Source organism: Schistocerca piceifrons, chromosome 2 (assembly GCF_021461385.2).
Source record: "Schistocerca piceifrons isolate TAMUIC-IGC-003096 chromosome 2, iqSchPice1.1, whole genome shotgun sequence".
Classification (NCBI taxonomy): Eukaryota; Metazoa; Arthropoda; class Insecta; order Orthoptera; family Acrididae; genus Schistocerca; species Schistocerca piceifrons.
In genome coordinates this window covers 75,204,001-75,229,443 of record NC_060139.1, presented here as the reverse complement: position 1 = coordinate 75,229,443, position 25,443 = coordinate 75,204,001, and the positions used below count along the sequence as shown (strand labels likewise).

General features: G+C 37.9%; 1 protein-coding gene across 1 annotated transcript in view; it reads right to left on the bottom strand.

Annotated features, from left to right (window-relative positions):
• LOC124776820 (TATA box-binding protein-like 1) overlaps positions 1–24,730 on the bottom strand; it is a 43,238-nt gene extending 18,508 nt beyond the window's left edge. Inside the window, exons 1-2 of the mRNA XM_047251975.1 lie at positions 24,592–24,730; positions 11,829–12,145 (exon numbers count right to left, since the gene is read on the bottom strand). Of these exons, the coding sequence (XP_047107931.1) occupies positions 11,829–12,128 (300 nt within the window). The 5' untranslated portion in view covers positions 12,129–12,145; positions 24,592–24,730. The remainder of the gene's footprint in view (positions 1–11,828; positions 12,146–24,591) is intronic.
• Between the last annotated feature and the right edge of the window lie 713 nt (positions 24,731–25,443).

The following is a 25,443-nucleotide window of genomic DNA, read 5'->3' as shown; positions in this document are numbered from 1 at the left end:
CTGTTATGATATCTGGAATTGACCATGACTAAATATACTATATCGCAATCTCTTAATCCACCTCGTGCTGCCTCCCACCGTTTATCAATCTACTTCCACTAATGTCTTGCATTCTCCTGCACCTCACAACCAATAATTATCACTGTTGGTTAATTTTCCTTAAGAAAGTAGTGTTGGTTGGTTGGTTTGTTTGTTGGGGGAAGGAGACCAGACAGCGAGGTCATTGGTCTCATCAGATTAGGGAAGGATGGGGAAGGAAGTCGGCCGTGCCCTTTGAAAGGGACCATCCTGGCATTTGCCTCGAGCGATTTAGGGAAATCACGGAAAACCTAAATCAGGATGGCCGGACGCGGGATTGAACCGTCGTCCTCCCGAATGCGAGTCCAGTGTCTAACCACTGCGCCACCTCGCTCGGTAAGAAAGTAGTGTTATTTTGATATTACCACAGTGGTGTTCTGTTGTCTCACTCCTTAACAACTGTGAGAACACAAACTTGTTTCAAATATGAAAATGGAGCAATGTGACTGGCATATTATTCTCTACTTAGACGCCTTCATTCTCTTCATACAAAGAGTTTATTATCTTTGAAGTCAATTCCCACAAATCTTTTTTCCTAAGAACATCAGTATTTTTTGTCATCCTAATTATCCTCATCTATTAGACTAAGTTTTTTATATCCATAACCTTCAGATAACTGAGATGTGTAACAGGGGGCACCTTTTATTGCAACAAATATCATCAGGGTGCATATGCGGACAAGAAAAAAAAATTCTGAATTTTTCCCAGATTTCCCAGTTAAAAACTGCACTTTTCCCATGTGAAAATAAACTTCTTCCAAGGTGAAAAACACACTTTTCCCATGATAAGTGACAACATGCTTTCCATTGGAGCTGTAAAAATATAAATTCTCTGAATGGTAAAGGTTTTCTACACCAGTGTGGAGCTTCAGAGAACGAAAAAAACTCTGCAAAAAAAGTTATGGAAAGATCTGTGATGTGCAGAAAGATTTATGCTGCGTATTTTCATGTTACAGTACGCTGCATATTTTTGTATTCATATTACGAAAGCATAGATTTGAAACAGCACATTAGTTTCCGAAGCATACTAGACACATGACGTAGTCAGCCAATAGCAACATCACTGTTAAGTAGTGTGAACACGCGAATAGGAAAAGTTAATTATCTAAATAAATTTACATAGTGTAGCCACAAAAAAGTTAAGCTTTCACAGATAATATTGGTCTTTTTTACGTGTGTTGCGAAGATACACCACAAAAATATGCGATTAAAATTTTAAATGACGACAATGTATTGTCTTCTGAGCTTGAAATTCTTCTAAGTGGCTAGTCTTCAATGTGTTAAGTTTTAAATGAGAGTCAAACGCTCTGATTTAAGAAATTCATTGCACATTCGCACACGTAACCTAATCAATCTTGCATACAAGGAAATTTACTTAGAAACTAAGGCTTTTCAAAGCACCATTATCAATATTTTCCCGTGACCTGTTACAAATAGCTTCGTTTCAGCAGCTGCCAGAGAGCGCCAGAAAACATGTTACTGCGCGTGGGCAGCTACGATGAAGAAGGAAGCCCATATGTTCATACATACGTAGGATTAAGGGATCTTACATGACTTCATAAAAGAAATAGGTTACTCCAAGAGCAATGGAATTTCATACACCATACTAAAATGCATAATTCGGCTTAAAAGTGCACATTCATATGTGCAGATTCACACTGAATTAGGCTCCAACCTGATATTAAGATTTCAGTGCGGTTTTTGGGATGCAAATTTTCTTGGAGTATCAGCACTGTATTATCTCCTGTTTGGTTCTTTATTATGGCATAATGCCATACATCCCAGAAGATCAAAATGTGCACTTCAAATTCAATGAGCAGTTGAAACTAGCCAATAGTGTGGAATGAAACACTTCGATTCTGACAAGTTAAAATAGACTGCCTCTAGAGAAAAGATTAATAAAAGCCACATTTATTTAACAAACCAACAAAAATAATTTTATTGTTCTGCAAGGCGATTGACTGCCAAAATTGTGGAAATAAAATCAGAAAAACTAATAACATATGTTAGCCTTCTGTAATTATGTGAATGTATTTTAATTCACTTGATAGCTCCCAACCACAGAAATCCGTTTTGTTTCCATTTGATGTGAGAAGTGTAAAGGAAGAGGAAACAGAAAAATCACTAAACGTAAATACAGCTTATGTGGGGACGAACCCCCTCTCCACTACAACCCAGACTACTGTGTGCTAGCGGCATTCTGGCAGTTTGGGCGCACTAGAAAAATTTTTCCGGATAGCATCTCACTGCTTGTTGTTACTGCTGATATAGCTAACAGCCACACTTTAAATAGCCAGAAGCGGGAGAAGGTTCTACCCATAAGCAACAGGACTGCTCATGCACATGACCCCACGGGCAACTGCTCAAACAAACTTAAAATAAACAGTTGTGACATCACACTTGCTGGCAGCAGTTTATTGTAATGAAGTATTCCATAGTCTTTGCCCTAAAGCCTTTGACACATTTTGCTGTTTATCAGTTCTTACCAGACAAAATTACAAAAATTTATCTGAACTCTAAAGCGATGAAAAATTCCCAGGTTGTTCCACAGATGTCCTGGAGCGTATACACCCAGATTATGGTTTATTTCCATTCTGTTCATGGATGGAGTAAGAGAAGAATGACTGTACGAGAGTTATTTGAACAGCATAATCTCTCTGGATATTTATTTAGGGACATATACACATTAGCAAACACTATCAGGCTGCTCTTACCACAGAGGGACATCATCATTTTGAGCACCTGCTGTAAATAAAGGTGAGCTTAAGTTAATCAGATGGCAACACTGTTTATGCTTATCTCCAGGGAAGCATGTGCGCAGCCTACTCCTGGCAGATTAGTGTCCGAGAGTCAGGTGCAGTGGTGGCTGGTGGCTATGCTAGGTGACCCGCAGACCCCTCCCAGGTATCTTTTGAGACACATACTGTAGTTACATGCAAGTCTTCAATGAGCCAAACACTAATTAGACAATAGCCAAACATAGGCACATTTCTGTGGTAGAACGAGTCATGATTTTGCCTCTTTTCAAGTGATGCAAAGTGTTGTGTGCGTCAACAGCCCAATGAGTTGTTTAACCCACAGTGTGAGGTGGGTGTGTTTCAGGCCAGTTGTGGTTCTACAGGGTTTTGAGAGATTTCCAAACTGTGACTTTAGCCCAATCGTGCAGTTTACCACGAACGTGAACTAGGATGTTTACTTCCAGATTCTTTGCAACAAACTACCCTCTTACATCTTCATGATGTGTATGCTGCAGACACGTTCATCTTTCACATACAGGCAGGCATACATTCCTGGCCTGACACACTCAGGCACACTATCACACCTAACTGGCCCATTAGATCACCTAATCTTAACACCATAAACGTGCATTACAATCTGGAACTGTAGGTGAAATAGCAATCAACATCCTTGCAATTTGGTACCTCCAATTAGCAATCAGAGGATTCTATTGCACATGGCATACCTGAAGAAACTTATTCACCCTCTTCCTCACTGAAGAGAAGTCACTGTGAAGGCTAGAGGCAGTGCCACGAAGTATTAGTGTAATGTCTCCTGGGTGAGTAATTTTTTGTCTGGTTTGCTTATAACCTTAGTTAAGTTAGTATCTAACATTTTTCAAACAATTTACTTGTAGATTAACTATCATGCTTGTAGATTGGTGCTCTCTCGCCATTGCTTTTCTGGATATCTAACTGATTACTACAATACTTTAAAATATAATGTATTTTGATACGTAAAAAATCTACTTGTCAAGCGGTGGCAGAACACACACATAAGAGAAGGTTACAAGCAGCCAAGATTTCAGAGCCAGTGGCTCTTTCTTCAGGTGGAAAGGCTGAAGGGGGAGGAAGAGGGGTGAAGGAAATGACTAGAGGTGTCTACGAACAGGGGTAGATTTCGGAAAGGTCACCCAGAACCGTGGGTCAGGGGAGACTTTCTGGATGGGATGAGGAGGAAAGTTAGATGTCTCCAGTCCTTTTCCTTCACACCTCTTCCTTCACCTTCAACACTTCTGCCTGAAGGAGGAGCCACTGGCTCCGAAAGCTTGTCCAACTATAACCTCCTTTTATGTGCATGTTCTGCCACCGCTTATTGAGTGCATTTATCTGATTACATTATATTGTCAAAAAATGATTATTTTCATTGTTACATACTTTAAAGTGTTAGGCAGTAAAAATGATTAACATTTCAAAGCTACACTGAACGTCAGTAAAAATACTGTATTTATGTGAACCTAATGCGCCACCGAATGTAATGCACACCCCAATTTTAAAAATTAAATCAATAAAAAAAGGTATTTTGGCAATCACTGATAGGGTATTTTTGTATTGTTGAAATCTGTTTTACAATGCTAACTTTATTTCAAACAATAGTGAATATATGCGTGAACTATAAAAAACTATTTTTGAGTTACTCATTACAGTAATAAGTGACATTCATTATTAAAAAAGAACACCTAACTTGATTACCTACATGACATACAAAGAAACATACTATAAATTACAGGCGTTATTCATCATTATTCATTAATGTCCTCATTAATGGAATCCTCTGAAGAGTCTACATCAGAAATAGATTCTTTTCCTCCTTCCCTGCAATTGTTTAATTACATGGCATATCAAACCAAATTGAAGTCTCATCAATGTTGCATATTTGGCCCATCAAAAAATTCTTCTTTTTTCAAAGTGTGATAACACACTGCTGAAATTCTTGAACTTTCTTCTCAAAATCCTGTGGGAGTTTTGAGCATATTGTTGTATTGTGTCACAGACATAAGTCCACTCATTTCTTAAAGTATTCAACCCATCCCCAGCTAGCCTTAATCTCTTGCTTCAGTATGTTAAGAGCTGCAGCTACCTCTTTTGTTTTTTTTATTATGGTGTCACTTGTCACAGGTTGCCCATTCTTCCTCCTTTCTCAGACAAGTTCCAGAACATTTGCTTCATTGTCACGATGTCTTGATATGTGAGGTCCTGTGAATTTCTTTCTAGTAATGGTAGTTGCAAATAATCCCCATTTCTGTTTCTTCCATAAGTGGACTTTACTCTCAGCTACATTGAACTTTCTTCCTGCCTTCTGTTACCACATTTTTCAGCATAAAGAATTACTTTACACTCGAAAGTAGCTTCACACGATATTCTTCTCTGCTTACCTTCCATTTAGTGACTACCTAATGCAAACACAATGCTACCAAGTACTGTAGCAGCCCAACAATAATGAAACGAGGTTGAGATGTACAACCATGTGTTGTAATGTATGGGGCAGTACCTAAATTTCTACAACGAAAAACAACACACACCCAACACGTTCTATCTGAACCGACGACTAAAGAAAATTTCCTCTCGTGGCAGTAATGGATTTTGGTCTGATGCCTGTGAACAGAATTCAGAACTGGAAATATATACCAGCTCTTTTAACTCTATAACCTCTTACCAGATTTACATCTTCCTTTCTTTAATTCACAGTTACCATACCTATATTTTCTTGCTAGAGTTTAATAAATGTTTTTCTACTTCAGATTACATAGGGTAAGAAAGACCAATGAATCAATCAAGTTTGTACTCAAATCTAATGCACCATCGAATCTTATGCACACCCCAGTTTCGAGTACTTCGTATGGTAAAAAAAGTGCGCACTAGATTTGTGTAAATACGGTAGTTAACATTTCCACAATAATGGAGAACCTCACTGTAACACTATATGTTACGACATTAAGTTGGTAATTTGATGGTATCTCATCCAAAACATTCGTAATCACATTTTGGAAAGTTATATCAAACACTTTAGGAAACAGAGAACATCCAAAATTCAAGTAATTGTAGCATACAATAACACAGATGACATTTTGTTAATTTCAGATGCATTAACCTTCATTTACCAACTTGCTAGAATCCAAAATGAAGGTCTTCTTTACAATTAACACAACTTTTTGTGCACATTTGCATTCGGCAGTGGACTTTTTAAAGTTTAATCATAAGGAAGTACTTTGAATGGTAGGCTTTTGACGGAAAATACAAATTACATCAATCAATCACATTTTCTTTTGTTGAATACCTCCATTTCATTCATGTTTTCATGACTGCCCTTTCTCAGCAATAAAGGTAACTTCCATTGGGAACTCCAGTCAAGAGAGAGCTCTGTTCTATTTCCAGATGTCTAAATTGTTATTTTTCTATCTCTGGCCTTAGCTCTTTCCTTCATTCCCATTACACCAAAGTGTCTTCTGTCAACAAAGTTCTCATCACAATGTAACTTTTCCTTCAGTGAACAATACAATTATTTTAGTACAATGTCTGTTACTCATCAAATGCAGAATAAAGTAAAATTTAAAGCCTGTAATTACTGCTACATATGTGGGTAGCCAGATACTGGCGTGCACATCAGAACTCCAGAAGAAATGGAGAAACAGAGGAAGCCGCCAGACAGGAGGGCTGGCCAGAAGAGTAACACAATCTAACGGTAGGTGAACTAAATGCGACACACAGACTGCAGACAAGACAACAGACCAGGACAAGGGCAAACCTTTACGACAATGAGGTGCTACACAAAGCTGTCACCGGAACTGCTACAACAAGACCAAGAACAACAGAGAGAGAGAAATCCATGATGCAACCAGAGAGAGTAGCTAGATGACAATCAAGGTAGTTATGAAATGATCTTAGAACAGTGAAGAGACATTTGAAAGTATCAAGTACAAGCACTGAACTAACTGGCTGTGCAATTGCCTATATACCGGCCACATGTAACACTATTTGCCGCCGTACTCGTATGGCGAGATAGTAGTCCTCATACTGTGCGAGCACAGGACAGCTATGGGGGTCCAAATTTCTATTCAAGTCCATCTCCTCTGGTGGCATTCAACCTCCAGGACACCAGAACTACACATATTTTTGATCAAATATATGGCAATACACATATATCTACACAATTACATCACAATTCACAATTAAGTGCCTGAAAGAGGGTTCATCGAACCACCTTTTAGTTATTTCTCTACCATTCCTCTCTAACAGAATGTGGGGAAAATGAGCACTTCAATCTTCCTGTGCGATTTCCGATTTATGTTATTTAATGATCATTTCTCCCCATGTAGGTGGGCACCAACAAAATATTCTCATTTTACGAGGAGAAAGTTTATGATTGAAATTTCGCGCGAAGATCCTGCTGCAATGAAAAAACACCCTTGTTTTGATCATTGCCACCCCACTAAACACATCTTGTCCATTAGATCTATTGCATATTGTAAATGTCCTGCCAATAAATTACAGTCTTTGGTTTGCTTTCCCCACAACATTATATATGTGATTGTTCCAGTTTAAGTTATTTGTAACTGTAATCCTTAAGTATTTAGCAGAATTTACAGCCTTTCGATTCATGTGATTTGTCATGTGACAAATTTAGCGGATTTCTCTTAATACTGATGTGGACGACTTCACACTTTTCATTATTTAGATTCAATTGCAACTTTTAGCACCATACAGATATCTTGTCTAAATCATCTTGCAATTGGTTTTAATAACGTGATGTCTTTACAAAACAGTTAACAAGCACGTCATCTGCAAAAAGTCTAAGAGGTCTGCTCAGCTTGTTTCCTATGTTGTTTAAGTAGATTAGGAAGAGCAGAGAGCCTATAACACTGTCTTGAGGAATGCCAAATATTAAGTTTGCTTTACTCGATGACTCCGTCAATTATCATGAACTGTGACCTTTCTGACAGGAAATCAAGAATCGCTTTGCACAACCGAGACAATATCCATAGGTGCACGATTTGAATAGAGGTTGCTTGTGAGGAACATTGTCAAAAGCCTTCTGGAATCTAAATATTTTGAACCAATATGACATCCCTCCTGTCAGTAAGTACTCATTACTTCTTTGTGAGAACAAAGAGCCAGTTGTGTTTCAAAAGAATGTTTTCCGAATCCATGCAGATTATCTGTCAATAAACCATTTTCTTTGAGGTAATTCATAACACACACACACACACACACAGTAAATGTTCAACAAACCAGCATCAGTGATATGGGTCTGTAATTCAGTGAAATACGCCTATTACCTTTTCTGGGTATTTGTGTGACTTGTGCAACTTTCACATTTTTTGATACGGATCTTTTGACAAGCAAGAGGTTGTATATGATAAGTAAGTGTGGAGCTACTGTATCACCAATCTGAAAGGAACCTGACTGGTATGCAATCTGGGCCAGAGGTCTTGCCTTTATAAAGCAATTTAAGCTGCTTTGATACACTGCGGAATCTACCTGTAAGTTGATGCTGGCAGGTGTTCTAGACTTGAATTCTGAAATATTTACTTCACTGACTTTGATGAAGGAATTTTGATAAAATGTGTTTAATAACTCTGCTCAAATGGAACTGTCATCAGTGACATCACCACTGTTATCCACAGATAAGAATGAAATGCACAGTGAAGTTATTGACTGTCTTGTCACTGGTGTGCCATAATCTCTTTCGGTTCCTTCCAGATTTCGAGATGGAGGTTTTCTTGTGGAAACTATTAAAAGCATTCTGCATCAAAGTTTGTGCTAAATGTTGAGCTTCTCTAAAACTTTGCCATTCTTGTGGATTTTGCATTTTTAAAATTTGACCACTATTTCTGTTACTTCTGCAACAGTATTCCGGTCCGTTCTGTGTACTGTGCTGTCGATACTATTTCTTTGCATTCAAACCACATCTGGTCAATGCTTCGTGAGGTCAGGAGGAGGAGCGACTATCTTTGGAAGGTGTCAAGCAGATTGTTGTCTGATGTTTTAAATAGCTATACTTTGATTAATTTTTGGTGGTTTTGGATGTTATGGTAGTCAGTCTCACTGTAACCACCTTGTCATCACTAATCCCTGTGTCCATCACTATGCTACCTGTTCCCTCATGATTATTTGTCACTAAGAGGTCAAGTGCATTTTTGCAACCACTTACAATTTGAATAGGCTTCTGAACTAACTGTTCAAAATAATTTTCTGAGAAAGCATTGCATACAATTTTGGATAATGTTTTATGCGTACCACCAGCTTTAAACAAGTATTTTTGGCAACGTATCTACAGTAGATTGAAGTCACCACCAGCTATAATTGTAGGTATGGGGTACCAATCTGAAATAATACTCAAGTTTTCTTTGAACTGTTAAGCAACTGTATAATCCAAGTTAGGAGTTCAATAGAAGGAAACAATTAATTTATTCTGGTTGCTAAGTATATAGCCTCTATCTACTTCAATTTCACTACAAGGTAAACTACTTCTGACAGCAATAAACACTCCACCGCCAACTGCAATCCATCCTGCCTCACCATAGTTAGTCTTTTGCAAAAATTTTGGCTGAACTTATTTCCAGCTTTAGACAGATTTCCTTATCTCTAACGATTTGAGCTTCAGTGCTTTCCATTAGTGCTTGGAACTCTCCCAGCACAGCTACAAAAATTTATAACTTCTATATCATTTGTTGCTAGGTCTGCCTCTTCCTATGTTTGCCTTGCACCCTTTTACACTAACGCCCTTTATGTTGTTTCCAGAGAGCCCTCTAAAAAACCATCCAGTTATCTCCACACAGCCCCCAGTATCCGTGTAGCTGCTTCCTGTGTGTAGTGGACTCCTGAGCTATTAAGTAGAACCCAGAAACCAACCACCTGATGGCACAAGTCACGGAATCTGCAGCCTGCACAGCTGCAGAATGGTCTGAGTCTCTGATTCAGGCATCTATTCCATTCTGTCAATAATGCTACAGATGGTGAGCTCCGCCTTCATCTTGCGAACAAGAATGGCATTGTTTGGTAGTCTTTACCATATCAGCCAGCCACTAAAAACAAGAGAGAGTCTCTCCGATCAAAAACACATTGTTAGTACTGATGTGAGCATGACCCACAGTTGGCTGCACCTTGGTATCTGGTAGCACCTTTTCCACATCTGGAGTGACTTCTTCTCACATGCACACTAAGTGCAAACTGAATTCCTTCCTCTTTTTGCACCCATGTCCCTGAGGGATCCCATTATGTGCCTAACGCTAGGGCTCTCAACTACCAGAAATCCCAGCTGTGTAAATGCCCATACCTGAAGGGCCCAAGAGGCTCTCTGGAACAGGGCAGGTGACTGCATCTGGCACAGGACCTCCCTCAGCCACAGAAAGTGCCCGAAACCTATTGGTCAGATGAACTGGGATGGCCCTCTGATCAGCCCCACCTTGGCATGACCTCCCACTAAACCACAGGTGAAGGGTCAACCTCCGTGCACACAGAGAACTTCCGTGAAAGACACACTGCAAAATGCATTGAAACACTTCTGTCAGTGATGTTAAGAGCTTATGGTTCTCACACCTTTGATAAATGAACTGCTTTCAGATAAATTTGTTTATAGACAATGGATTGCAGGACATTGCACATAATACAGATGAATCTTAGAATTTAATGCCCCAGTCACAGAGTTTGTTTCAGTACTTGTTTAATTCAACAAGGCATGGGAAGAAAATCTGCTGCAGCCTGTTTGAAGAAGCAACCACTTTAGAGGTAACAAAGTGATCTAAGAAAACCCCAGAACCCCTAATTCAGGAAGCCTGGTCACATATTTGAACAAATTGATGAAAGTCCAGCATCTTAACCACTACAACACCTTGCTCATCAAATACAGCAGAACTTAACCAGAAATTACAACAAGTTCACACTGAGTTATCAATTTCAATTTGCCAGATCATTTGGAAGTAACTGCACATTTAGCGAACTAATGAGAGGGAACACAATGGCCCCTTGTAATAGACAAAATGTCATTTACTTGGAACAATTAGATAACTAACTGATCATGGCCAAATAGTAATATATATACCACTGCACCCTTAAACATTCAGCCATCCATCCATTTTACACACACACACACACACACACACACACACACACACACACACACACACACAGCCACTGCATACTGAGAATTTTCAACAAACATGGCACAAAAGATAAGGAAACTACTCAAAACTGGCATTTCATATTTGGAGTATCAATTTCTTTACATCACCATCCCTAACAAAACAAAAATGTCGACTGCACAAACCTTCAACACATCAATCCATATATTGAAGACAGTAGTAACAAAGAAAGTGGTATGTATAATGTGCGAAACTGCAGCTCAAGGCAATTGTGTGTCTAAAAATCGAAACTTGATCCTAATAAACTCATGAATAAAATATTTATAAATAATTGCAGAGAAGTTAAACATGCGCAGATGTCAAAGTGCCAATTTGTATCCATGAGAAAACCATGGCGTAGCAAATTACCACCAATGAGTAAGAAAGCGAATACTGTTGCATCAATTCTGTAACCGCCAGAACTTCAGACCACATTGGAATGATAAAAACCATTTGATGCTTTCTCTGCTATTAATCAGGCAATATTACATAACCGACTTCTTGTTTTCTAGGCTATAATATAAATTTAACAAATAAATTTTCATTTTCTTACTACTGCTTTACCACAAACTGCCCACAACAATTCATAACACGAGTAAAATGTAAAAGATTCACAATAAATATGACTATTTATATTACACAGTTGACATAGCCACTCATTTCAATTACATTATAGATAATCATCAATCAAATTCAGATCAGTTATAAACTTACTACCTATTAGAAACAATTTAGTGTTGATCCATTCTGTCCCATTTGAACAGTTATTAACCAAATGACATACATGCTATTAATGACCTGCATGCAATCTACATCGAATACATGATCACTGTTTAGACTTGTATGATACACACCCCGTTCTCTTTCCTATATTCAACGTTGGCACCATTCAGTGCAATCTGTCGTAGATTGAGATGGCACCTCACACTAAAGCTGCAAACCACATTGTTTATTACAATGTCTATTTCAGGTGTTTCACCACTGTCAGTCTGATTTTCAGCCTGTGCGATAGGCTGCTGAGGGCCTTCAGCAGGCATGAGACGCTGGGAAGTCCCATCAGGCTCCGTCTCTGGCTCAACATTACCTATATTGTGGGCTAGGTTTCCATTTGGTAATAACTGCAGCCCATTCTCCTGTATAGCTGCAGCCATCATATTTGTGACAAGCGTATCTGAAACAGGAACATCCGTTGTCATCTACCAAAATCAATAATAGTCAACTGAAAAATTCAATACTTGACCCCCTGAATGTTTATAAACGTTCACAACACCTTTACTTTTACACGTTCATATTCAATTTCACAGTAGAATAACAGTAACAAGTACATTATTTGCATATTTTACACTCCTTACTGCAGGATGCAAGTTAATTATGTACTAAAATGTCCTGCAGTGAACTAAAATTATGAAAAATGAGATCAATTCAACCCACCTGACTAATGCAGCTTATCCTGAGATTATTAGCTGATGACTGGTAAGACAACACACAGAAAGTACCATTGAACTAAAGAAGGCTTTTAACATCCAGTAATATGCTGAAGGTCTTTTGAAATATGAAACAGAAATACTGAAAGGAGATAATGAAAGAACATTACATCTTAAAATGTTGTCCATAACCAACAGATGGCACACAACTATGATTGAACATGAACGAAATTGGGGAAAATGAGAGAAATGGTATTTATAACTGAACTTCCTCACATTCACCTGGCATGCCTGCAGGAACCACTGTAGGTCTAAATACATAGATGCTGTGCAGATACTGCAAATGGCTAAAAGCAGGGGGAAACTATAGCTGTAATTTCCCCCCCCCCCCCCACCCCAAGTACATGCAGCTTACTGCATGGTTAAATGATGATGACATCCTGTTGGGATAAAATATTCTGGAGGTAAAATAGTCTCTCATTCAGATCTCCAGGTGGCGACTACTCAGGATGATGTCCTCATCAGAAGAAACAAAAACTGGCATTCTACGGATTGCAGTGTGAAAATTTAGATTCCTTAATCAGGCAGGTAGGTTAAAAATTTAAAAAGGGAAATGGATAGGTTGAAGTTAGATACTGTGGGAATTAGTACAGTTCAGTGGTAGGAGAAACAGGACTTCTGGTCAGGTGAATAAAGATTACAAATATAAAATCAAATAGGGGTAATGCAGGAGTGGTTTTAATAAAGTAAGAAAACAGGAATGGGGTAAGCTGCTATGAGCAGCATAATGAACATTATTGTAGCCAAGACCGACATGAAGTCTACACTTACCACAGTAGTACAAGTTTACATGCCAACTATCTCCAGATAGAATAAAAAGATAGAAGAAATGTATGATGAGGTAAAAGAAATTATTCAGACAGTTACAGGAGATGAAAATTTAACTGATTGGAAACTGGAATTAAATAGTAAGAAAAGAAAGAGAATAAAAAATAATAGGTGAATATGGACTCGGGAAAAAGAATGAAAGAGGAAGTCATCTGGTAGCATTTTGCACAGAGAACAAATTAATCATCACTAACACTAAAGTTGTTTATGTGGAAGAGACCTGGAGGCACTGGAAGGTTTCAGACTTTTATATAATGGTAAGACAGATTTAGGAACCAGATTGTAAATTTTAAGGCATTTCCAGGAGCAGATTTGTACCCTGACTACAATGTGGTGATTATGAACTGTAAATTAAAACAGAAGAAATAGGAAAATGGTCAGAATTTAAGGAGAGTGGACCTTAATAACTTTAAACTACTAGAGGTTGTTGAGAGTTTCAGAGGGAGCATTAGACAACAGTTGACTAGAACCAGGGAAAGTAATACAATACAAGATGGGGTGAGTAGCTTTAAGAGATGAAATACTGAAGGCAGCACAGGATCAAACATGTATAAAGATACAGCCCAATAGAAATCTTTGGATAACACAAGAGAGAGAGAATTTAACTGGTGAAAGGAGAAAATATAAAAATGCACCACATGACGCAAGAGAAAGGGAATCAGGTTGACAGGAAGCACAAAACGGCTAAATAGGAATGGCTAGATGACAAATGTAAGGATTTCAAAGCATATTTTACAGGGGAAAAGATATATACCACCTGCAGGAAAATTACAGAAGCCCTTGGGGAAAAGAGAAGCAGCTGTGTGAATATCAAGAGCTGCTCTGATGGAAAACCAGTCCTAAGCAAAGAAGTGAAAGCTGAAAGGTGGAAAGAATATACAGAGAATCCATACTAGGGAGATGAACTTGAAGGCAATATTATACAAAGGGAAGTGGACATAGATGATTAGGAGATGGGAGATATGATACTACAACAAGAATTTGACAAACTCTGAAAGGTCTAAGTCAAAGCAAGGCCCCCGGGAGTAGACTATATTCCTTCAGAACTACTGATAGCCTTGGGAGAGCAAGCCAAGACAAAACTCTTCCACTGGTGTGCAACATGCGTGAGACAGGTGAAATAGCCTCACACTTCAAGAAGAATGTAATCATTCCAATTCCAAGGAAAGCAGTTGCTGACAGGTTGAAAATTACCAAACTATCAGTTTAATAAGTCATGCTTGCACAAAACAAAGAAATTCTTTACAGAAGAATGGAAAAACTGGTAGAAGCTGATCTCAGGGAAGATCAGTTTGGACTCTCTCTCTCTCTCTCTCTGAGATGTTATTTACTGAAAATTAATAGTCCAAGCCTAAGTTCTTATTGCTAAGTTGCTCCAAAATGGTATCCCAATTTGTTGTCACAGTAATCAGTGAAGTGACAAAATTTATAGTTCTCTCAATTCCTTCATAGTGCAACATTTCCCATAAATATGAAACTCCATACCTCAATGGAGACAAGACCAAATACTTTTACAAAGTTTCCTTTTAGTTAACTCCCTACATAAATTTTTAATATTACAATTTTAGCAGCTAGTAAAATTATTTTTGTGTACGAAATTTTTATATTGTGAACATGTATGACAGATTATGTACCATTTTGCAATAAAAAAAATGCTCTAATGACTGATAAAACTAGTTTAATAAATAGGATAGATAGCATCTTCACTGATATGCCCACCCAAACATTTGTCCAATCAAACATTACAATGGCTCAATCAAAATGTTCACATATACTTGCCATACATGAAATAGAACTTCACCTTTAAAATAATTTACTAGTGCTCATCAACTTACTTCCCAACCACAACTGAAAATAATTATTATGCTACAAAACACTGAGTTTTTGACAATAATTTAAGTCAAGTAGTTTGAAAGAACTGGATCAATTGCAAGAAGTAAAGTGCTATCAATTTCACTTGCTACAGATGTCAGAGACAAGAACTGTGCTTGGGTAAGTGAGGCGACAAAATATCTGTAGCCTCGTTGAGAAAGACAGTTTAGCATTTTCCCGAAAAATTAACAAAACCACAAACAACAAAACTGAAGGACCAGTAACACAACCCAGCAATTCTCCCAAACAGATTCCATGAACATTAATGCCTAACAACTGTTTTCTGAGGTAGCAGAAAGAAGTGGAAAGGAGAAGGATGTGGAGTATTCAGTAGCAAAATGTTAACCTTGCACTCAGATTCTTGACGGTAGAAATGTTGCTGCTTTAAAGATCAGAGAGAGAGAGAGAGAGAGAGAGAGAGAGAGAGAGAGAGAATGAATTTGAAGTACAATGATTGACCTAAAACATGCTATAGCAAAGTACAAAACATTGTTTGCAAATGTCTGTGTGTGCCAAGAAATTTAATGGCAAGACTGAACGACACTGCCTGATAAACAAAATGCAGTAGTTAAGTACAAAACAACTGTTACTGAGTATCATCACGAGTGATGGTTACACTTTTTCTTTTTATAAAAAGTCTAAACAGTATAGTGTGTTGTTAAACTGTATTAAGTAAACTCTTGGGGCCAAAGGTTTGAAGTAATTTAAAGATAATGGAATTACCTGAGAGTAATCTTTTAGTATCTAGAGTAAATAATAATCAATGAATAGTAACAACATTTGTACTTGTGCAAAGCAGAAACGGTAAATACAAGAGATCGATGCGTAATGAGCTGGGCCACTAGAGAGCTGTGTTTCGGCGGTAGCACTACAAAACTGATGTCATTGAAGCATGACCAGGTGAGTATCTTCAGTTGGCCATGCAAAGGGTATGCGGGGAAAAAACAATAGACATCTATCTGTATAAGTGATTCCACTAACTTTACACCACAACCATTAAGTTAGGCGAATATTTAAGTGAATATGAGCTGTTTTGGAAGATGGACTATCAACGATCAGGATTTAAGGTCCCCAAGGTGACTGTCTGTCTAATTTTGTAGTGTGTTTTTAACACTAACTAAACAACAGTGCTTCTACACACACAGCAAATATTTGTGAACAGCCCCCGAGTATGATTTTAGGGTACTCAATGATGACAATGGTTCTTAACACCCTTACTGAATGTGAATATGAATTTCATGAAAAATCATTCTTAAGCAATCTTACTGAAAATATTCCATGCACACATTAACAGCTTTTGGGAGGATGTCTTGTCTGCGTGTAACATTTGGAAGAGCAAAGAAGGCTGCTCATCTGGGTGGATCTGAGAGAAGAGCAAGCACTCCCGATCCCCACACTGCCTGTTCTAGAGCTGTCAGTGGTTGGCATCACTCCACAGCACAGCAAGTTGGGAAGCTAACAGATTGTTCTATGAAAAATGAACTATTAAAGTAAGTTATGAAAATTGTTCCCCCATTACAAAAAACAATCACAATTAAAACAAGAATGCCTGGCCATTTGATCACAAAGATCAGCACATTTAAAAGGTTATCATTGTATAGGTTTTACTACATGTTGTATTATACTTTATTAACTAAAAATCTTAACTGAAGATAGAACTAAAAAGAACTACTACAGAGTAATGTTACTATCTCATCACTTGATAAAAAAATGGATGAAACCTTGTTACACACAAAAATCATCCTTAAGGAGGCCCAACAATAAAAATTTTTGGAAACTTTTGCAGTGTCTGTTGTCAGATAAAATTGATGGCATCCAAGTATCTTCATGTCTGACAAGGTAGCTATGGATCTGGTGAGAACTACCTCCTTCCGTCTCTGTGGTTGGGAGAAAGTACACCATTGTCAAATGTTGGGCATTATTTGCCACTCGTACCCACTCTACTTGCCATGACTCATGTGTTAATGAGTCTTGAAGAGGGGTGACAGGATCATCTTGCACTGAGTTACACCTACAGGAATCTGACTGGTGCTGTTGCCAATAATTCCCATGTGTTGGAATCTAGCAAAAAGGTACTTCTCTCCCTTGGTTCTGAATGTTCAGGAGAAAATCTGAAATGCACTTAACCATTCTCACTGTAACGTACAATTACGCTACTGACTGAAGGACAGGTTTCAGACGTACAAGCATTGTTTAACAGGTGAACAATGTATATACAGTAATGAAAAACTGGAATCAAATCAAGTTACAGCTTCTCAAATTAATATTTTTACTTTGAGTATTTAAGAACAAAATTTCTGATTACTGCATATAATTTCTTAACACAGGCTTCAAAACTAAATTTGCACAAGATGTCATGTTTAACAAGACAATGGTGTGGCGGTGTCCTCAACCCACTGGATGGTGTGAGCACTGCAGTGTTTTACTACACATGGTCCTATTTATAGGATGCCCTTGTGTTCCCCTAACCTTTTAACTGGTTTATGCACCCAGTTACTGGGGAACCTACACTTTAACACAGATTCCTAAACAGTAAAATGTGTCATTTTTAATATCAGCAACTGACACAGAAAAATGCCGCAGTCAGTGGCCTTAGGATCTACTGAAGACTGAACTAAACTCATCGTAATGGAACTGATACATATTTACACTCACAAAATTACTGAAATGACTAAACTTTATGACAGATTAAAACTTTGCTGGGCTGGGAATCAACCCTTCCCTTTCACAGGGAATGCTGTTACCCACTGAACTATTTTAGCATTCCTCATGGGCAGGTGAAGTAGAACCCCTACTATACAATCACTTCAGGTGTCACAAAACATGTTCAAATAGTTCAGGGTGACAGCTTTTTAAGTCCCATATGAAAACAAAGGTTTAATCTGTCTGGAAATTTAATTGTAGCACCCACTACACAAAGTGAAAGATTCAATGTGAAAGTAGGAACTTTTTAGTACTGCAGAATCATACTCTTATCGAAACAGCATATACTGCTGAGGAAAAGCTCTTGGGCTAGCAACCAGGGGCAGTGTTTAAAAACAACAACATTTTTTGGAGTGTCAGACCTGTTACCTTCGCCAGAGTCAGTCAGTTTCATGTTCCATGGATCATATTCACATCAACAAATATTATGTAAACACTGCTACATGCTGATCACATACAAGCGTGTGTTTTTTAAAGGGTTCTGTAACTTAGTAAGTAAAAATGGAACCCTTATAGGATCACTGTTTCCTGTCCGATTGTTAAAAACAGGTAGATGTGTACCAAGGTGAAACTTGTGCCATGTGCTGAAATCTATGGTCCCTTAGCAGAGTAAAAATATTAACTGCTTATGACCATGCCATCAAAAGATAAGGCCATTTATGTCACATAATTTGACATTCGTAAACTTGTCATCAAAACCTGTAGGGCACTTCTCACCGATCTAGAATAATGCAACTGCGAAGAAGCACAGTTCCAGAGTGCATGCAAACGAAAAAACTGAAAATTGTTAATCTGTAATCATGTGACACAAAAATGTGTCATTTGTCATGTGACCTCAAACTAAAAAACAATTTCTCAAAAAGTCTCAGAATTCCTGGGATCGATAACTTGCCAGTATCAATGTCGTAATAGTTGAAAGTCATCTACATTCTTGATTTCTGGAATAGATGACTATCTATATACTAGTATTGGAACTCTAATAGTGGCAACTATTTATTTACAGCTCGTACAAAATAGATACATTTTTCAAACTAGTCATCAGAATTGTGCATAACCCATTGCTAGTGATATGGAAGTCGTAGGATACTTTTAACATTGCCAGTTGTGTTGACATTTCAAGTGGCGCAGTCTATTGCCCGATGAATTTGTAGCAGTTCTGAAGCGAATGCCGTGAAGTGTTTCCTTCAGTTTGGAAATCAAGTTGAACTCACGAGGACTTAAGTCAGGGGAGTGCAGTAGGTGGTATAGCACTTAGCAGCCCCATCAGTCAAACAAATCAGTAACAGCTTGCATTGTACGTGCTTTAGCATTGTCCTACAAAATGATGGTCAGGTCCTGCAGAAAGTGTCATCACTTCTGTCTCTAAGCTGGTCATAGCTTGTGTTCCGAAAATGAACAGCATAGAGACAGAAGTGATGGCACTTTCTGCAGGAACTGACCATCATTTTGCAGGACAATGCTCAAGCACGTACAGTGCAAGCTGTTACTGATTTGTTTGACTGATGGGGCTGCTAAGTGCTATACCACCTACTGCACTCCCCTGACTTAAGCCCTCGCAAGTTCAACTCGATTTCTAAACTGAAGGAAACACTTCATGACATTCACTTCAGAACTGCTACAAATTCGTCGGGCACTAGACTGTGCCGCTCGAACTGTCAACACAACTGGCACTGCTAAGAGTCTCCTACATCGCTGGCAACGAGTGACTACTTTGAAGGTCCGTAAAACTTTGAGACACACATCTATTTTGTACGAGCTGTAAATAAATAGTTGCCAATAAATAAATACTTCCAACCCTCGTACATAGTTAAGTTTGTATGGAAACTTCAGAGCGTGAGTCCTACTCGCACCTGGCGAATTTCTTATTATGATGATACTCACCAAAATGTCAAGTTTGCCAACAGTCATGTGGCTAGGACCTACAGATATTCTCATAAAGAAGAAATGAGCTTCCCTATTTTACAATCAGCATAAGCCTTGAAACTACAGATGTTCACAGGCAAGTCATCCAAAAATAACTTTAGTTTACTAGATATACAGTGCATACCCGAATTTTATAACATCTGCAACAGATCTGGAATAGTTTGAATTGTAAGATACTGATTACTCTTAAGAAAATGGAGGCAGCGGCTTAAATTAGGATGACCAGATTTGTGATATGAACTCGCCAAAATAAATTTTGTATGTTCTTAGTGAATTCAGATGTAAAGAACATTTCTTAAACTGTAGCTTGAATACAAAGACTACTCAAGATGCAAGCATGAACACTTTGGGAAAAAAAGTAAATACTACTTCCATGTTAAATTAAATATTTTTGTGGCTCAGCTATGTTTATAATCACACTTTATAGCCAAAGTTAATTCTGCATATCCTGAATAACATTTGAGTAATGATAACTGACAACTGTGCAGAATTAAGATGATCTCGCTTGCTGCATCTTTATATTTCTGAAAGTGACACCAGAGATCATGTCCATATTTCACACAGTGCAACAACCACAGAAGTGAACATGGTTACAGTTATTAACTCATATCCTTCATGCAATGTGCAAAACAGATTCTTAAATGTATTGCCCAATACATCCGCAGTTAGATCACTGCATTGCTTTGGTCCAGATGAGTCATGTAATACTGGTAGCTTATATCTAAAACTGATGAAAATTATATATTTTTCAATATGGTGCAGAAGTTAACATTTAACCAGTCAGTTTGTAACCACAACCAAATTTTCTGCTTTTACGTCGGTTGGCTTCGCCAACTCACAAATTGTCAGTTTCCCACCTAACCTAGACCATGGGCTGCACTACAGATCAGTCTTCCACCACAACCAAGATTTCAAAGGGAGGGACCGGGAGTGGGGCCTCCAATATGTAACTACTACCATAAAAATGACTAGCGGAAAATTTTTTATGCAAGGTTAACAGTCAGCCACCAACTGAAACCTACATTCTGCAATTTGTTGAAACTTATGTTGGAGCACCAGTCTCTTTGACAGTAATGCTGTCTTTGACACTAAGCTCAGTTTTGTTAAATAATAAGAAAGTATGCATATGGAATATTTTTTGAAAATATTTGACATTAGCAGATCATGAACTCTGTTTTTGAAAGAAAATAAACAGTTTAGCAGTTGTTCTGACAGCAATTTTCAATTTTCACAAAGACAAATGTAAGAAGTGATACACAACTTAAGCATGTGTTGACAGATGTGAAAATTACCGAACTATCAGTTTAATAAGTCACGGCTGCAAAATACTAACAAATTCTTTACAGACGAATGGAAAAACTGGTAGAACTCAACCTTGGGGAAGATCAGTTTGGGTTCCGTAGACATGTTGGAACACGTGGGCAATACTGACCCTACGACTTATCTTGGAAGATAGATTAAGGAAAGGCAAACTTACATTTCTAGCATTTGTAGACTTAGAGAAAGCTTTTGACAATGTTGACTGGAATACTCACTTCCAAATTCGGAAGGTGGCAGGGGTCAAATACAGGGAGCGAAAGGCTATTTACAATTCGTACAGAAACCAGGTGGTAGTTATAAGAGTCGAGGGACATGAATGAGAAGCAGTGGTTGGGAAGGGAGTGAGACAGCATTGTAGCATATCCCAATGTTATTCAATCTGTATATTGAGCAAGCAGTAAAGGAAACAAAAGAAAAATCTGAGTAGGTATTAAAATCCATGGAGATGAAATAAAAACTTTTGAGGTTCGCCGCCGATGACATTGTAATTCTGTCAGAGACAGCAAAGAACCTGGAAGAGCAGTTGAACAGAATGAACAGTGTCTTGAAAGGAGGATATAAGATGAACATCAACAAATGGAATGTAGTCTAATTAAATCACGTGATGCTGAGAGAATTAGATTGGGATAAGAGTCACTTAAAGTAGTAGGTGAGTTATGCGATTTGGGGAACAAAATAACTCTTGATGGTCAAAGTAGAGAGGATATAAAATGTAGACTGGCAATGGCAAGGAAAGCGTTTCTGAAGAAGAGAAATTTGTTAACATCAAGTATAGATTTAAGTGTCAGGAAGTCGTTTCTGAAAGTATTTCTGTAGAGTGTAGCCATGTATGGAAGTGAAACATGAACGATAAATAATTTAGTCAAAAAGAGAATAGAAGCTTTCAAAATGTGGTGCTACAGAAGAATGCTGAAGATTAGATGGGTAGATCACATAACTAATGAGGTGGTACTGAACAGAATTGGGGAGAAGAGGAGTTGTGGCACTACTTGACTAGAAGAAGGGATTGGTTGGTAGGACACGTTCTGAGGCATCAAGTGATCACCAATTTAGTATTGGAGGAAAGTGAGGACAGTAAAAATGGTAGAGGGAGAGCAAGAGATGAATACACTAAGCAGATTCAGAAGGATGTAGGCTGCAGTAGATACTGGGACATGAAGCTTGCACAGTATAGAGTAGCATGGAGAGCTGCATCAAACCAGACTGAAGGCCACAACACCACAACTTTTACAAGTTAAGTTTAGTAGCAGTATGTTGGACAGATCCATTCCTGTTGTTAAGTTTAAGGAGGGGTGTATAAGACGTGAGGTTTCGTTCTTTGACAAAGTCAATGGTTGGTACTGCGACAATTTTACACTAAGTTCAAAACACATCCGTTACTAAAATTAATCGTATTGTGAATTTTTCCCTTGGAATTCAATCTTAGTTCCTGTTCTTGCATCGTGCTAATCACTGGAACAACTAGCTTTCTGTAACTGGAGTATAGGCTACTGTTCCATGTAGGGGGTCCAAGAGATTACATGTATGAACAAATGGCAAAAAACTATAGAAGTTGTCCGGACACCCCAATGCCTACTGCAGCCACAGAGTTTGTTGTTGGCAAGTCATCGTATTACAAATTAAGCACCAGAAGACCCACACTGTGTAACTTCTGTCCTTTCCCCCTAAGTGAGGCTGAAGAGAACGCTACAACCCAATGGCTTTTGTTAACTGCACCAGAGCAGCCCAGTAACAAAAGAAATACTGCTGAACAGTGTACAGTAAATAAGTAAAACAAAAAGATGACCCATCAACTAATCTAAGACTAAGCACAAAATTTTTACACATTTTTTGAAACACAGCCAGTTCTAAATGAATGACACAGAACTTTACAACATTCCACGAAAATGTCACTAAGCAACAAATTCATAACTGGTTTGCAGAAACAACAGCCCATGCAAAAACACTTTTGAAACAGCAAATGACAAGTGGTTTCAGTTCAGATGAAAACATTTTTGCAGCCTACAGGGGAAAAAATGACCAAATGTAAGGGGAACAAAGAGAGAAAATCTGACTACTTTTAACAGTGAAATGCTGCTAATAAGCTTGCTCCTCCTATGACTATAACAAGGGCATTGCTGGTGTACGTTAATAAAGAATATCACACACAGGATGTGGGGCACTGGTCAGTCTGTTAGTAGTTAGATGTGTGATCTCTCATTCTATGCATACGCAGCAGATTCCTGCCTTAGATAATCAATAAAAAATTGAACAGCCTATGATATTTTTCATTGCCGGTTACGTACCTCTCGTGACTTTAAGCTTCTGACCTCTGCTTGGAGAATGGTATAGTGCTTATTGAATTATTCTTTAACTCAGCACATTTTTAAATCCTAATTACCATACAATGACTCAAAATCCTTTAGTTAATTATGTTTCACTAGCTATCAATGTCTAGCACAAATGAAAATCTTTTGTGTCGACGGCTGCTGTTAATCATTTGGCTTACAAAACAAGTTTCTTAAAGGTAGCACAAAGAATACAAAGTGAAACATTACACACGGTATTCAGTAACACTAAAAAAGTTGTAGAATGTAAAAAAAATTTTTAAGGTAATGGTTTGAGAACTTTCTAGAAAATACAAATCTCTCTACACAGCAAAGACTTATGTCTATGTTATCATGCTATCATGAAATTGAATATGACAAACCAATCTTAAACACCAAACAGAGAAGCTAAATACTACAGTGACAATAGTAAACTATGTTTGTATTGGTGTCTTAATTTCCAAAATACTCCAGCTCTTGTTGTGCACTACAACTCATTTTCAAATGGATATTTTGCCCCTCCTTTGGGAGACATATCTGCGAATACTTTGACGGGAAATGAAGCACCATGTCTTCGCTCGGAGACTTTGAATACAGATGCACCGTATCATCACAGAACGGGAACCTCCGCATAACCTTCCTCAATACAGTGAATTTTAAATTTGAAGTTTTCGAATAGTCGTTATTAAAAGACTGAGTCTAAGCCGACTTTACAAACGGAAGGTCTAAAGATCTCTTTGATAATATCAGCAGTAATTTGTTTCATTTAAGTCTACGAACTTAAATGTTTTTTAAAAGAAACCCGTACACAACGTTGCGATACATTTCACAAGATTGCATTCTCTTTCTAAGTATGCGGTGAGAGCTTCAACTGTCGGTTAAGAAAATATTCATAAAGACTGTCAAAATATACAGTAATGAAGTGGAAGCATTTCTTTATAAATGAACACAAAATAAATTCTGCATACACATGAAATGATGAACCGCGCGGTTGATACAGTACATAAGCCCTAAATATCTGATTACTGGCAAACAGGTGGACAAAATCGTTCAAACAGAATAACGCTTGTGAGAGTAGAATTCTCACTACTCCTTTACGGCCGAGCGGAAGTACACAATAGAACGGTTTTCACAACAAGGACCGAAAAAATTATAGCGCTTGGTGTATAATAGGTACTTACTCGGGAAATATAACAGACGTAATCGTTATACTACACTCAATAAACACTTATACCGCACAATTTAAGGTAAAATCCGAAAACCGTAACAAGCACCCTTGCCATTGTCCTCGGCCATATTGCACATTGCACAAAAGTCGCTGCCTTAGTGATTTAAGTTTCAGAGATGATACAACCTACCTTGCATGCACAGTAAGAGTAAAACAAATATAGTGTATGAATGTTCGGAGATTGTCGAATTAAATAACGAGACATATCGAAAATGCTATCAATTTCTCACAGAAGGCACGGTTGAAAGTAGATAAAAACAAATCACTTTAGTTACAGTATTACAGAAGCTTGATTTTTATAGGATATTGATACGACATACAAAATTTCCATTGTATTCATGGATTGTAGTACTGTTTATGATATGATGTAAAAACGGTACGAAAGGCTGCGGGTAATTGACAAGGTGCGACATTGAATTCTCGAATATCAAGTTTTCCGGAGTCAAGTACTAGAGCTACATGCACAACGTCACACTTTACGTTTCTGAACATCTGGCACTCTTCCTTAAATATGATGGTACTGACATTTTGCATTTGTATAATCCTCGGTTTAATTTCCGAATGGCCTACAATCAAAATGAGTAAAGAAGATTGGTAATAATAACAGATGCGTTTAGTGGTAAAGTTCATAATCAAGGACTCTACATGTAGTTAGCTTCAGATTTTCCGTCGACAACTGAAATTGTCAGTGTACAGCAGCTCTTTTTTATCCTGCTGATTTTTTTATTTCCATGCAATCCTTTTCTTGCCATGGAGATTAAAACGGGAATACATTATTTACAATAATAATTTTCTTTGCATAGAA